This window comes from Berghia stephanieae, chromosome 8 (assembly GCF_034508935.2).
Source record: "Berghia stephanieae isolate SIO BIC M18660-M18661 chromosome 8, UCSD_Bste_1.3, whole genome shotgun sequence".
Lineage (NCBI taxonomy): Eukaryota > Metazoa > Mollusca > Gastropoda > Nudibranchia > Aeolidiidae > Berghia > Berghia stephanieae.
This window is the reverse complement of record NC_088367.1, coordinates 31,857,035-31,872,034: the sequence shown is the minus strand read 5'-3', so window position 1 is coordinate 31,872,034 and position 15,000 is coordinate 31,857,035. Positions and strand designations below refer to the sequence as shown.

Genomic DNA, 15,000 nt, shown 5'->3' with positions numbered 1-15,000 from the left:
TTCCATTTCATACAGTCGGGGTTCTTATATATAAATACACTCTCACATTATCCTTCCCTGCCTATGGCCAGGTACTCCTTCATTCACACCTGAGTTGATGGGGGGTAATGTGTGATAGACAGACACAAACAGACCAACAGACAGACAGACAGACAGACAAATAGATATATAGATAGATAGATAGATAGATAGATAGATAGATAGATAGATAGATAGATAGATAGATAGATAGATAGTAGATAGATAGATAGATAGATAGATAGATAGATAGATAGATAGATAGATAGATAGATAGATAGATAGATAGATAGATAGATAGATAGACAGATAGAAGTTTTCCACAGTCACCCAACCAGCCATTGACCAAATTTGAATTGCTTGGACATGATTTGTGACAAAATGAGACACCGTACTGCTAAGCCAGCGAGCCACCCAAGCGACAACAACAACAAATCCTTCCTTACGATTTTTACAGTAATCCCTTTGTTCATAAGTCTTCATGTTCATCTCCTGTAATTTGTAAAAGACCTTGTAGTGTGTGACGATACCATTGGGCTCTTTGGGGGGTTTCCATTGGACAAACAATTCGTGGGGATCAGGCGAGGTCACTGTCAAATCAACGGGCTCTGACGGCACTGGTGATTGGGAAGTATACAAAAAAAAAAAAAACAGATTTTACTTTAATCAAAGTAAAAAGAATTAAACTGGCTCCAATGGCACTGGTGATTGGGAAGTATATTAAAAACAAAAAAAAGACTTTAATCAAAGTAAAAAGAATTAAACTATTTGTTATTATTACCTTTTTTTTTTTGTAAATATAAAGCCCTGTAAAAATTAGTAGATCTGAATAAATTTTTTAATCAAATTCTTTTAAAAAATGAAATTCTAAAAAGATAACAAAAAATTTTTCAAAAGAAAGAAACACACACACACAGCATCCAAGATCAACCCTGGCCCCTGAACTTGTTGTGGTGAGAGCCCATCAATGAGCTATCAAGGTATGACGAGTATATATTAGCATTTTATAATACGATCCATTGTCTCCTCCTCAGTCTTCTCCTTCCTCTCCCTCTTCTTCTTCTTTTCTTTACTTCTTCTTCTTCTCCGTCCTCTTTCTTATCCTTCCCCTCCTTCTCCATCTCCTCCTTTTCCTCCTCTTCTTCTTCTTCCTCCCCTTCTGCCTCCTTCTCCTAAAAAGGATGACAAGCAATTGCTAGTGTCCGTTTCACGCTATAGAAACCAGGATATACTCTTGCTCCGTGGGCCTGGTGACTCTGATGGACTACTTTTATTTTAGAAAAGTGTGTTGAGCAGGCACTTTTGTTGATAATAACAGGAAATGAAGTGAATAGAAAAGTGCCAGAAGACAGTAGAGAGAGAAAACCTTGCGGGGATGGGTGCTTGAACCCACAACCCTCGACTCAAAGTTTTTATTCTATATTGTCTTCTGGCACTTTTCTCCTCATTTCATTTCCTGTTATTATCAACATAAGTGCCTGCTCCACTTACTTTTCTAAAATAACTCATTTAACCCCAAAATCAGAGCTTACTCAATGTCTCAATCATCCCTAGGTTATATGTTTGAGTTGAGAATAGAGCTTAAGCATTACTGGTGGCTTGTAAATAAACTTCGTGGAGTTTGTGTGTGTTGAACCCATGACCTCAAGAAGTCGGCAGACAGACTCAGGAAAGACACAACGTTTGAAACCACTTCTTTTGGATAGGTGGATGACGTCGACTGCATAGCGTCCCTCTCGCAGCCAGGCGGAGTTGTCGTATCAGTAAGGCGGTTTGAGCCCCCGTCGCCACGAAATTTTTATTCTCAATTGTCTTCTGGCACTTTTCTACGCGCTTCATTTCCTGTAACTTTTTTTTTTAGGACACTTACTGTCTGGTTTGGTGGTAAAATAGATGATGGGGGATATGGCTGCCTTGGACGCTGACGTCAACGTCGTTGCCTGTACGTAGACGGCATAGCGGGTAAAAGGTGACAGTAGACTTAGGAAGTCCATCTCAATGTCCACGTCAAGGGGCTCGTGGTCCTTCTGCATCCATTCGGTCTCAGAGCATGCATCCCGTCCGATGAAAATGTCGTCAATGTCCTCTTTACTGTGAAACAATGTAAAAATAAATAAAAAAGAATCGTGGTTAATGATAGTGATAGTGTATACAAAGCTGCTAGTACCTGTGGAATTCTAAAAAAAAATAATTGAACAATAAATGAGTACAAAACAAAAGAATAAAGCTTGTAAAAAAAATGTTTCAGACTCAAACCCATCCTCAGTGAACAACAAAAAATTAATTTATTGGAAAAAGAAGAATTCTGAGCCCTGATACATTCTTTGTGAAAAATTGTGTTCATTTTTTAAAAAAGCTCTCATATTCCTTTTTGTAGTCACAGTAACAGTATGAAGCTGTTGAAGATCCGAGAGAAGAACTGCCCAAGGAACTGAGCTCCCCAGGAATGAATGGGTAACACTGAACAGAGCAAGGGCCAAAATTGGGAGAACAGCTGGAAGCATGAAAAAGTGGGGGCTGGCTGAGACTAGAGTGTGTATATTTGGATGCCCAGAGCAGACGATGGAGCACATCCTTACTTAGAGAATGCCAGGATGGGCCCAGCGACACTGACCATGACATAAGAGTCGGCTCCACAGATGATGTGGAGTGGGGTCGGTGTTGGAGCGACTAGCTATGACGGAGATAACAGACCTGCTTAAGACAATATCTCTGTATATTTTTACGATAAAAATCTGAATTCAAAATTTATGTTTTAAAAACCCAAACATTCATTGTTGATCCTTTAACTCACCACGAACTAACTTTGCGGAGATATTTTATCATCTGCTAATAAATTTTTCATTGGCGGTTGATTCAAATTTCCTTCCATTCCATGATTCACTTAACTCACAACCCTGACACTGATTATATCCATAGTTTACCCGGGTTACTTTTACCCCATGCCTATTTATTACATTTTTCTGAGACAAATTATAGGCGTAGTATCAAAGCTAATGTTTTTAATTTTTATATGTTAATGAGAGTTGAATAAAAATAGCTATGCACATGCTCATTTTTCATATATTTTTTTCCAATTTTGAAAAGTAGCAAAAATCTCTAGGATTGAGTGAGTTAATAAGAACTGAATGTCTTTGTATTGAAATCCAATAGAATCATGCCATTACAACATTAAATGACTCCAAATTGATCACATAATGTGTGCAGTATAGTCCTTCAACCATTAGGCCCATTGAGCTAAAGATTATTCCAGTTTCTATAGCGTGAAATAGACAATAGCAATCACTTGCTACCCTTTGCATTGGACACCAGATCTAACAGATTCAGCTACCTAATCACTGTTGGGTCGACACAGGGAGCGTATGTGTGTGTGTGTGTGTGGGGGGGGGGGGGGGGGGGGGGGGGGGGGGGGGTTGGGTGTTAAGAAAAAAAATAATTTTGATTTCATCCAAGGAGAAAACCCAAACATCTTAAATATTTTCAATGAAAAGTAAGCATGCTTATTTCAGTCTTTATAATTTGCCTTCTCAGTGGAAATGCACTCTATAAAAAAGCCATTCAGAGATTCATTATGCATATGTGTCAGTGCAAAATCAGTCGGATTGTGAAAATTGTGGATTTGCATTTTATTTTTTTCCATTTTCTGAAAGAATATACTCCCCAGGGCATTTAAATCTTTATTTGAAGTAATTCGGGTGATTTTTCATGAAGTTATGGTCAGATGTATGGGAAAGATATCCAGCAACTGTTCTCAAATTTCATACTTTTTCAACTTGACTAGCTGTAAAAAATATTTAGAAGCGAAATTAAGCTTTGCTATTTCCAGAAGATGTACAAAAAGGGTTGATTTAATCATTTTGGATCAACCTTCTAACTAAATTTTCATTATCTCAGTTCAAACGTTTTCACCATCCGAGTGATTATGTCATTCTCTGTAACACAAATGTACAGGTAGACGACGAATAAACTCGGGTGAAATGTGGTTTTACTGAAGGATGATGAGGATAAGCTGGAGGGAAAATTGAACAAATAAAAGCATACTGGAAGAACTGGAAGTCACGCAAGAGCTATTAAAATGTAATCAAAAGGAGAAAACTCAATTTTTTCGGTCATATATTATGCCAAAACCTATGCACATCAATGAAAGATGTGATAACAGGGGAAAATGGAGGGCCAACGAAGAAGGGGAAGACCTAGGCATAATTATATTTTAAAAGACATCCTAGAATGGACAGAGATAAATGGAAGAGAATTATATGATACCGTCAACAGACGAAAGGGAATGAGCAGATTTTTGTCATCGCAGAGTGCGGGCAGCCAACGTCAATGAGGACGACGCTGGACAGTGAGTGAGTGAGTGAGTGAGTGAGTGAGTGAGTGAGTGAGTGAGTGAGTGAGTGAGTGAGTGAGTGAGTGAGTGAGTGAGACGACTCCACCAATGTATGTACTTATTATTTAAAAGTATTTTTCACTCACGTTGCCTTGTAGAATATTTTGTAGTTTCTCAAATGTCGATTGTCGCTGGTTTCATACCGGGTCCACATGATCACCACGCTCGCCGCCAAGATGTGTTTCACTTCAATGTCCAATAACATTTTTTCACCTTGTAGTTGGAAAAGAGTGATAAATAAAAAAAGAAAACTAGTTACAAATATTTATTTAGTAATTATAGAATTAATTTTTGTTTTTCTTCCGTTTCATTGGAATTATAGGCATCTCTTTTACTTTAATGTTTTCATTTTGACAAATTATCTAAAACCAAAAATAAACTTGTAATAAAACTGTTTCCTTGAATTTTTCATTTTGTCTTCAATTAAAATTTCTATACGTATTCAATTCAAATTTCTATGCACGATTTAAATAGAAGAAAAAATAAAATAAAAACACATGCACACACACACACAGACACACATACACACATATACTGAAAACCAAGTGGTAAATACCCATACCCGTCTCCGAAGGAAATTGCCAGTCTTCCGCATGTCCTTACCTCATGTTCCATTCTTCATCACATATTTCAAGGAAATTGTCAGTCTTCCGCATGTCCTTACCTCATATTCCATTCTTCATCACATATTTCAAGGAAATTGTCAGTCTTCTGCATGTCCTTACCTCATATTCCATTCTTCCTCACATATTTCAAGGAAATTGTCAGTCTTCCGCATGTCCTTACCTCATATTCCATTCTTCATCACATATTTCAAGGAAATTGTCAGTCTTCCGCATGTCCTTACCTCATATTCCATTCTTCATCACATATTTCAAGGAAATTGCCAGTCTTCCGCATGTCCTTACCTCATATTCCATTCTTCATCACATATTTCAAGGAAATTGCCAGTCTTCCGCATGTCCTTACCTCATATTCCATTCTCCATCACAGATTCAAAAAAATATCTATATTTTAAATACCTTTAAAAAACGGATTTTTGGCTACTTTTTTTTTTTTCATCACCTGGCATACGATTTGTTGATGAGAGGGATGCATAGTAGTGTCAATTAAAGTACTAAGGTGGTAACAAGTAATAAACAAAAATGAATATAACAGCTTCAAAAAAGACCAAATACCAAACACGGAAAGTTTCGGGCTCAACAATAAAGACATAAATACATTACTAAATTCCAGATAGATTTGTTGTTGGCTGAAGAGGGGTTTTGAGCCTGAAACATTCAGTCTTTGGTATTTTGTTCATTTTTTTTTTTTTTGAAGCTGTTATATTCATTTTAGTTTATTACTTTTTACAGTCCACAGCTTCTAGCAGCTAAGTACCACTAATACGGTATCGAAAACTTACAAGGAATGAGGTCTCCATTCGATTCGTTGTTTACGTCCACATTGATGCCCTGTTCGTTGATATGCGGCTTGATGCCCAGAGATTTGGTGAAGTTCTCAATCTTGTAATAGCAGAGTTTGCGGTTGAAGTGAAAGAAGACGCGTCCCTGCGTGATGGACATCTTGGATATCTGAGCCTTGGGGAAAAGTTCTTGGAGGTTGGAGTTGTCCACCACGACCAGGCTGTAGCTGGAAAAAGGAAGAAAGATAAAACGAAGATGGAAAAGAACCAGGTATCGTTTTGGGAGCTTCTCTTCCTCCATCTCCTTACTACAACCCTTCTCCTCCTCCATCACACACCACCACCAGCCTTCTCCTCCATCACCACCTTCACCACCCTTCTCCTCCTCCATCTCCACCACCACCACCCTTTCCATCACCATCATCATCACCACCCTTCTTCTCCTCCACCACCACCACCACCACCACCCTTCTCCTCCTCCATCACCACCACCCTTTCCATCATCACCACCACCACCCTTCTCCTCCTCCATCACCACCACCCTTTCCATCACCACCACCCTTTCCATCACCACCACCCTTTCCATAATCACCACCACCACCCTTCTCCTCCTCCATCACCACCACCCTTTCCATCACCACCACCACCACCCTTCTCCTCCTCCATCACCACCACCCTTTCCATCACCACCACCACCACCCTTTCCATCACCACCACCACCACCCTTCTTCTCCTCCTCCATCACCACCACCATCACCCTTCTCCTCCATCTCCACCACCACCACCCTTCTCCTCCTCCATCAACATCACCACCACCCTTCTCCTCCTCCATCACCACCACCCTTCTCCTCCATCACCACCACCACCCTTCTCCTCCTCCATCATCACCACCCTTCTCCTCCTCCATCACCACCACCCTTCTCCTGCATCTCCACCACCACCACCCTTCTCCATCATCATCATCACCACCCTTCTCCTCCATCTCCATCACCACCACCCTTCTCCTGCATCTCCACCACCACCACCCTTCTCCATCATCACCATCACCACCCTTCTCCTCCTCCATCACCACCACCCTTCTCCTCCATCTCCACCACCACCACCCTTCTCCTCCTCCATCACCACCACCCTTCTCCTCCATCATCACCACCACCACCCTTCTCCTCCTCCTCATTATGACCTTATGACTAATCATATGGATCTATATAGATATAACAAAGATGACGTAACTCAGGTTTTTGTTATTATTTTTTACCATCCACGTTTATGATTAATTGTCACTAAACTGTATTAACCAGACCATAAACGTTCAAGGTTACACATAGTTTTGTGTGTTGGTCGTTATACTTCCGGATAACAATGTTGTGAGCTTCTTAGCCAAGCACATCCTATCTATATAGACTTACTGCTTGTGGATAAGTTTCTGTCCGCCAATGACTTCCAAGCCTTTGAAGAAGTACAGGGTGCTCAGAGCATATGAACTCATGACCTTTATGTAGTGAGTCACCTCTCGTATAGCTCCAAGATTACGAGTCAAAGTTGCATCAATATTCGCTGTGGATGTAAAAAGAAGAAAAATGAAAATGGAAATAATATAACTTACTCTCAAAAAAGAGTATACAGTAAATTGAGCTTTTATATAGCGTAATATCCGCTAAACGTTCTCAAAGCGCTTTAAAACTGGTCCCTGACCAACAGAAACACATAACATGTAGAGTGAGACATGTGGTCTGTTAGACGATATTACAATTTTTTTCGAACAGAGACAACAACGGCCAAGTATTCATTTTACACCTGAGTACGGTGGGAGAATGTGAGTAAAGACCCTTTTCCAAGGACTTAACTACGCGCCAGCTGAGGCTCGAACCCAGTACCTTGGCGCATAGTTGACAGTTGAGACCTTGGAAAAGGCTTATTACTCACATTCTCTCACTGAACTCAGGTGTAAAATGAGTACCTGGCCGTTAACAGCGTTGTCTCTGTCCGAAAAAAATTGTAATATCGCCTAACAGGCATCATGTCCCGTCCTACATGTTAAGGTCATAGACCCCATGAAAAGCGCTTTGAGCACGTTTAGTGGATATTGCGCTATATAAAAGCTCAATTTTGTTTGTTTAAAAAAAATAAAATAAATAAATAACAATAATATTATCATCATTTCACTTACTTCCACTCCTGATCTGTATCTCGATATAGCCTTCAATCTTGCTGCATCCGTACAGCTGTTCAGAATCTGCCAGACTTTGGATAACCGTGCTGTTGCACACTGTGGTGGGAATGAGGTACAAATAGAAACACATTATAACAAAAAGGTAGTAGTAGTAGTAGTAGTAGTAGTAGTAGTAGTAGTAGTAGTAGTAGTATAGTAGTAGTAGTATAGTAGTAGTAGTAGTAGTAGTAGTAGTAGTAGTAGTAGTAAGTAGTAGTAGTAGTAGTAGTAGTAGTAGTAGTAGTAGTATATAGTAGTAGTAGTAGTAGTAGTAGTAGTAGTAGTAGTAGTAGTAGTAGTAGTAGTAGTAGTAGTAGTAGTAGTAGTAGTAGTAGTAGTATAGTAGTAGTAGTAGTAAGTAGTAGTAGTAGTAGTAGTAGTAGTAGATAGTATAGTAGTAGTAGTAGTAGTTAGTAGTAGTAGTAGTAGTAGTAGTAGTAGTAGTAGTAGTATAGTAGTAGTAGTAGTGTAGTAGTAGTAGTAGTAGTAGTAGTAGGTAGTAGTAGTAGTAGTATAGTAGTAGTAGTATAGTAGTAGTAAGTAGTATAGTAGTAGTAGTAGTAGTAGAGTTAGTAGTAGTATAGTAGTAGTAGTAGTAGTAGTAGTAGTAGTAGTAGTAGTAGTAGTAGTAGTAGTAGTAGTAGTAGTAGTAGTAGTAGTAGTAGTAGTAGTAGTAGTAGTAGTAGTAGTAGTAGTAGTAGTACTAGTACTAGTACTAGTAATAGTAGTAGCAGTAGCATATGGCTAAACCACCAAATTCATTTCGTCGACCCAGCTTCGAAAGTCTTCCTCCGCCCTAAGGAATGTTTAATAGCCACCTTCAAGGACAATGGAGGATGATGTGATTGCTGGTCTCTGGAGCTGCCTGACATTTAGGCCAGGCATCACTGTTCCCAATTTTCCGTCTCCACATATTTGATGCAGTCTGCCATGTCCTGTTAAGAGGCGATTTGAGGAAACCCAGTATTTCCTGACATTATGGAATACAGGCAGTCTTTTAGTGGGATCTTTTATGATGTTTTCTCCTTTCAATGTTTCCCTGTTCCACATTTCTCTCCAGTTCTCCTCCACACTGAAGGTGATATCATGAGTAAGAGATCTTTGTTTAAGTTTTGTGCGGCTATGTGGTCTTCTGGTATGCCACATAGATTCACAATTAGAATTTATATATTATTAAAGCCATAGTGTGTCCAAAATAATGTCCAAAATAAAAGGCCAAAAATAAAGTTCCAACCCCCCCCCCCCCCCCCACCTCCCAAAAAAAAAAAACACCAAAAAACCCAACTAGCTTCACTTCTGCAACCACTAGACTTAAGTTATCAAAGTGCCTATTCAGCCGTCACATGGTAAATGGATAGTAATCGCCAACATAAACAAAAATAAGCTATTTATATTTTGAGAATCCCCATTTCACAGCACACAATACTATCTGGGTCTGTGTAGTAATGTGCAATATCAGAAATACAAAGATTTGAAATTGAAACATAAAACAAATCCTTAAAAATTTCGATCACATTTCTGACCATAGCTCAGAACTAACACGAAGGACACTTATGTGAATAAAAATGTGTGGCTATGTGGTCTAGTGGTATGACACTCGCTTTCGGATCAGAAGGTCATGGGTTCGAGCCTCGCTCTCGGCGCATAGTTGAGTCCTTGGAAAAGACTCTTTACTCACATTCTCTCACTGTACTCAGGTGTAAAATGAGTACCTGGCCGTTAACAGCGTTGTCTTTGTCCGAAAAATTGTAATATCGCCTAACAGGCGTCATGTCTCGTCCTACATGTTAAATGTTGCTGTTGACCAGGGACCCCTTGTAAAGCGCATTGAGCACGTTAAGTGGATATTGCGCTATATAAATGCTCAATAAAAAATGTACATGCCCCATGCATGGACTTTGTTTGGTTGACCAGCAGTCTTTATGTTTTTGTTTTTAAAAGGTTTCAACACATTAAGGTCATATTAGCGCCAGTAAAAAGGCAGAAAATGGGATTGTAAAATGTTCTAGAATGTTCTAGAATTACAATTAAAGTACCCAAGAAAAGGTAAGACAAAGGGGAATTGGTTCAAATAGGGAACAGATGTAGATTCCAAGAGCACACTATCAAAGTACTTAGTTTGAGATCATCTAAAATAAAGTATCATCCAGACACGAGCACAGGTCCCCAACTAAGAGGAATACACTCAAATGTTTACAAATCATATATAATACTAACTATACATTTGACTGTTTCCCTCCCAGCTAGGGTATCCGGCCCGGGCCAGGACAAAAACCAAGTAATTTCATCCCAAGACAAAGACAAAGACAGCATGTTGGAAAACAGAAAAAGAGGGATAGAAGACACAATAAGTGCCTCCCTGCCGACTATGGGAGGTCAGGAACCCCACTCAGTGACCAGCAGCCATCAGTCTCCTTTCTATAGAAGTTACTGGAGGCATGTCTATACAGTAATCTTCCGTTCACTCAATTTTCTGAATTAAAAATTCACCCCAAATACCGTTGCACACTCAATGTCTCAATCGTTTCTATGTTACATGTTTGTGTTGAGAATATTGGCTATTAAGCTTAAATGCAGGCCAACTACTTCGGGACGTTTGTGTGTGTTGAACCAGTGACCTCAAGAAGTCAGGGAGAGAAGGTTCTAATAAAGACTAGGGTAAAAAGCGATCTTTTTTTTTGGATTGCTCATACGGTAGAGCCACGGTCTCCCCGGCCAGGCGGAGTTGTTGTACCAGTAAGGAAGTGAAGTGGGTTAGGGTCCCCATCGCCGCTGCAAAATTTTTATTCTCTATTGTCTTCTGAAACTTTCCTACTCACTTCATTTCTTAATGTTCAGTTCTTACCTTTAGGACAGAAGCCCTGGCACCGAACACATCTGAGGACTGTTTTGTTTTCCACCGTGTAGCCATCGGGGCAGGTCTCAACACACAGACTGGGCTCTCCTCCGTACCTCTCTAGGAGCTTGGGTTCTTTCATCTTACCCTTCAAGGCTTCCTGCGGGCTCACTTGCTGGAGCTTCAGGCATTCCTTGTCCAGCAGACAACGGCGGTTGTTGTACTGGTGAGGGGAGACAAATGTCAATAAATTTGTAAAGAGCACAACAACAATCTTAACTCTTTCTTCTCCTCATCCTCCTGTTGCTTTTTCTCCTCCTGTCCTCCTCCATGCCCTCCTCCTCCTCCTCCACCATCAGCACCACCACCCCCTTCTCCTCCTCCACCATCACCAACTTCTCCTCCACCACCATCACCAACTTCTCCTCCACCACCATCACCAACTTCTCCTCCTCCACCATCACCAACTTCTCCTCCAACACCACCACCACCACCAAACTCCTCCTCCTCTACCATCACCAGCCCCTTTCTCCTCTTCTCTTTCTCCTCCATCACCATCAAACACCACCACCTCATCCTCCTCCACCATCACCATCTCCCTTCTCCATCACCATCACGTCACTCAGCCCTCTGTTATTGTTTTTAAACAGCCATTTTAATAATTATCCCTCACTGAAGTCTATACACATTCAAATTTACACATATTTTTGTGTATCGGTACGTTATACCCTATTGTGGGTGTTGTGAGTATTTTACCTAAACGCAGAGCATCATTAAGTTAACTAAGGCGACACGCTGACCGACTGACTGACTGATTCGCCTTGCACTGAATATGACTTTTCTTTACTCACCATGTACGTGCTGACCGGGCATTTGGGTTGACACTCTCTGCCGTACAGCACATCCCTACACGCGATGCAGTCCGACTCGCTGGGCCCCGTGCAGCCTCCAACACAGTAGCGGTGACAACAGGTTCCGTCTGGGGCACACGGTTGCTTGTCTCGACAATTACACGCTGGGGGAAGAAATTGGATAAAATAGAACATTGGTGGTGGTGGTGGTGGTGGTGGTGATGATGATGATGATGATGAGATGATGATGATGATGATGATGATGATGATGACGACCAGGGTGATTTTGATGATATTGATGATGATGATGGTGGTGGTGGTGATGATGATAATGATGATGATGATGATGGTGAAGGTGGAGTGGTATGATGATGATGATGATGATGATGATGATGATGATGATGATGATGATGATGATGACGATGATGAAGCCGACGACGACTGTCTTACGTCTCAAATTCTTCTGGCAGTCGCCTTCCTTGTGGCCCCAGCATCGGGCTCGTCTCTCATCGTCGTACCTGGTGACGATACACGAGCTGTGACAGACGTCAGGACACATTCTCACCTCACGGTTCTCCTGTGGACAGCATTAACAATAAGTAAGACAAAGCGGTGGAATGGTACAAATAGGGAACAGATGTAGATTCCAAGAGCACACTATAATAATAATAATAATAATAATAATAATAATAATAATAATAATAATAATAATAATAATAATAATAATAATAATAATAATAATAATAATAATAATAATAATAATAATAATAATAATAATAATAATAATAATTTATATTGCGCCCAATCCTCTATACAATAAAGCTCTAGGCGCATAACAATGACTTCAATCCATTCAAACTCTCCTCTCTCTCTCTCTCTCTCTCTCTCTCTCTCTCTCTCTCTCTCTCTCTCTCTCTCTCTCTCTCTCTCATTAGAAGCATTATAAGAGTTTGTTTTTTTTTTGGTTTTGTATTAAGGGTTTTACGGCGCTTGCGACACATACTTATAGGCCATATCAGCGCCAGTATGCATGCAGTTTGTTTGGTTGACCAGCAGTCCTTATGTTTTGTTTTTAAAGTTTTCACGGCGCTTGCAACACATTTAGGTCATATCAGCGCCGGTATAAAAGGAAGAAAATTGGATAGGAAAATCATTCTAGATGTACAATTATAAAAGGACATGAGGAAAAAGTAAGACAAAGTGGTGGAATGGTACAAATAGGGAACAGGTGTAGATTCCAAGAGCACACTATCAGTGTACTTAAATTGAGATCACCTAAAAGGCTCATCCAGACACGGGCTAAGAATCTCACAAAGAGGAATACACTCAAATGTTAACAAATCGCACGTTAAAAATTAAAATTAACAGTTCATAACAGAGAGATTATTTACAGGGGGAAAAACTATCATCTCCCAAAACTATAACTATACATTTGACTGTTTCCCTCCCAGACGAAAACCCCGGCCATGGTCAGGACAAAGCCAAGACATCTAATACCAAGACAAAGACAGAAAGTAAATTGGAAAACAGCTATAGGGGGATAGAAGACACAGTAAGTACCTCCCTGCCCACTATGGGAGGTCAGGAACCCCACCCAACATTATAAGGGTTAATATGAATAACATTGACTTGACGTAGTTTGTTATAAGGGTTAATATGAATAACATTGACATTGTTTGTTAAACAATAAAGAAAGAAAGAAAAGGGGGAAAATAAGAAAGAAAGAAAAACCCAACAACAGCAAAAAACTTCCCGTGCGTCATGAAGGAATAAACAGCCAGCCGTACAAAAGAAAAACACGAATCTAAAATTTGGGCCTGAAAACTCGTCCTTCAAATTAACATCTATCGATTCAAATGACCCTCTCAAACCTAGGACTTCGTAAATTATACGCTTTATCTTTGAAAAAAAATCCTCTCAACGTATGTGTCTCTTTTCTGATGATGAGGACATAAGCTAAAAGTGCTGAAAGCACGCGTAAAATTCTTGAGACGATGAAAGGAAGCGACAGACATAATTTGCCAAGGCAATGAACATCGTGCCATTTGCATCGTATATCCAGTAACCCGATTAGCCTCTCCCGTTTGATCAAATTACCCAGTTTTACGACCCAATCCTAGGAACCACAAACTCCCTAACGCCGTCGTCTGCTTGCTCCCCACCAAATCTAGCCTACCCTACTATTCTGGGACGTAATCCCATTATGGAATTGTCGTCGACAACCACCAAGCTTCAGCAGACTGACTATCTGCTGGGATTCGAGGCCGAGGCGTCCGTGATGTCTGGGCTACGTTACGATTTACAAGTCGAATTAACTCACTCAACCCTAACACCGACTATATTCGTAGCTTACCGGGGTTACTTTTACCCCATGCCTATTTATTACATTTTTATGAGACAAATTATAGACGTGGCATCAAAGCTAACACTCTTACTCTTAATTTTTACATGTTAATGATTGTTGAATAAAACTATGCACATGTTCATTTTTAATACCTTTTTCTCTCTCCAAATTTGAAAAGTACAAAAATCTCTAGGATTGAGTGAGTTAATCGTTTCCAAAACAATGAATTGACTGCACGATGAAGGAAGAAAGACGAGGCTTAAGTGTTTTACGCGAGAAGCTTTGTTGACGTGCGGAGAGATGGAGACGTGGTTAGTCAAAAACAACCCCCCCCCCCTCTCTCTCTCTCTCTCTCTCTCTCTCTCTCTCTCTCTCTCTCTCTCTCTCTCTCTCTCTCTCTCTCTGATGATGATGATGATGATGATGATGATGATGATGATGATGATGATGATGAAGACGACGACAACGATAATGATGATGATGATGTTGTCGTTGATTTGTTGTTGCAGTTACAGATTCTGCCTCTGTTCTTGCTATTGTTGTTGATGATGATGATGATGTTGTTGTCGCATCTTTCATGCTCTGTCTCTAACATAAATTATCTAACTAACGGATTAAAAGACACCTTGTTGAGATCATCAAAAATGATCAATCACAATAAATCCATGAATTGAGAAAAGAGAATTTTTATGTTGTTTTTTTGTTTTTGTTTTTTTTTTTTTTGCGGGGGGGGGGGGGGGGGGGGGGGGGGGGGGGGTCCCCAATAGCTCAGTTGGTAGAGCACTCCGCTCCGCTTCACACACAAAGGGACCAAGATTGATTTCGGGCACAGTCGAGATTTTTACTGAACCTCACTTTGCGGCGCTGCACAGCGGCTAACGCCTGGGTTATCGAGTATTCCCTCGGAATATACACTTAATACAAATTTCCCCTTGGGGACGAATAAA

General features: G+C 40.3%; 1 protein-coding gene across 6 annotated transcripts in view; it reads right to left on the bottom strand.

Annotated features, from left to right (window-relative positions):
- Positions 1–15,000, bottom strand: part of LOC144978514 (putative molluscan insulin-related peptide(s) receptor) — a 164,750-nt gene that overhangs the window by 22,955 nt on the left and 126,795 nt on the right. For all 6 annotated transcript variants that reach the window (XR_013646521.1, XR_013646522.1, XR_013646523.1 and 3 more), the window contains 9 exons: positions 12,160–12,286; positions 11,710–11,873; positions 10,868–11,081; positions 7,981–8,079; positions 7,220–7,367; positions 5,814–6,040; positions 4,495–4,621; positions 1,889–2,109; positions 465–635 (listed from right to left, as the gene is read on the bottom strand). Coding sequence is in view for 3 of the 6 variants with exons in the window: in XM_078924688.1 (XP_078780814.1) it covers positions 465–635; positions 1,889–2,109; positions 4,495–4,621; positions 5,814–6,040; positions 7,220–7,367; positions 7,981–8,079; positions 10,868–11,081; positions 11,710–11,873; positions 12,160–12,286 (1,498 nt within the window). In the remaining 3 variants the exon portion in view is untranslated. The remainder of the gene's footprint in view (positions 1–464; positions 636–1,888; positions 2,110–4,494; positions 4,622–5,813; positions 6,041–7,219; positions 7,368–7,980; positions 8,080–10,867; positions 11,082–11,709; positions 11,874–12,159; positions 12,287–15,000) is intronic.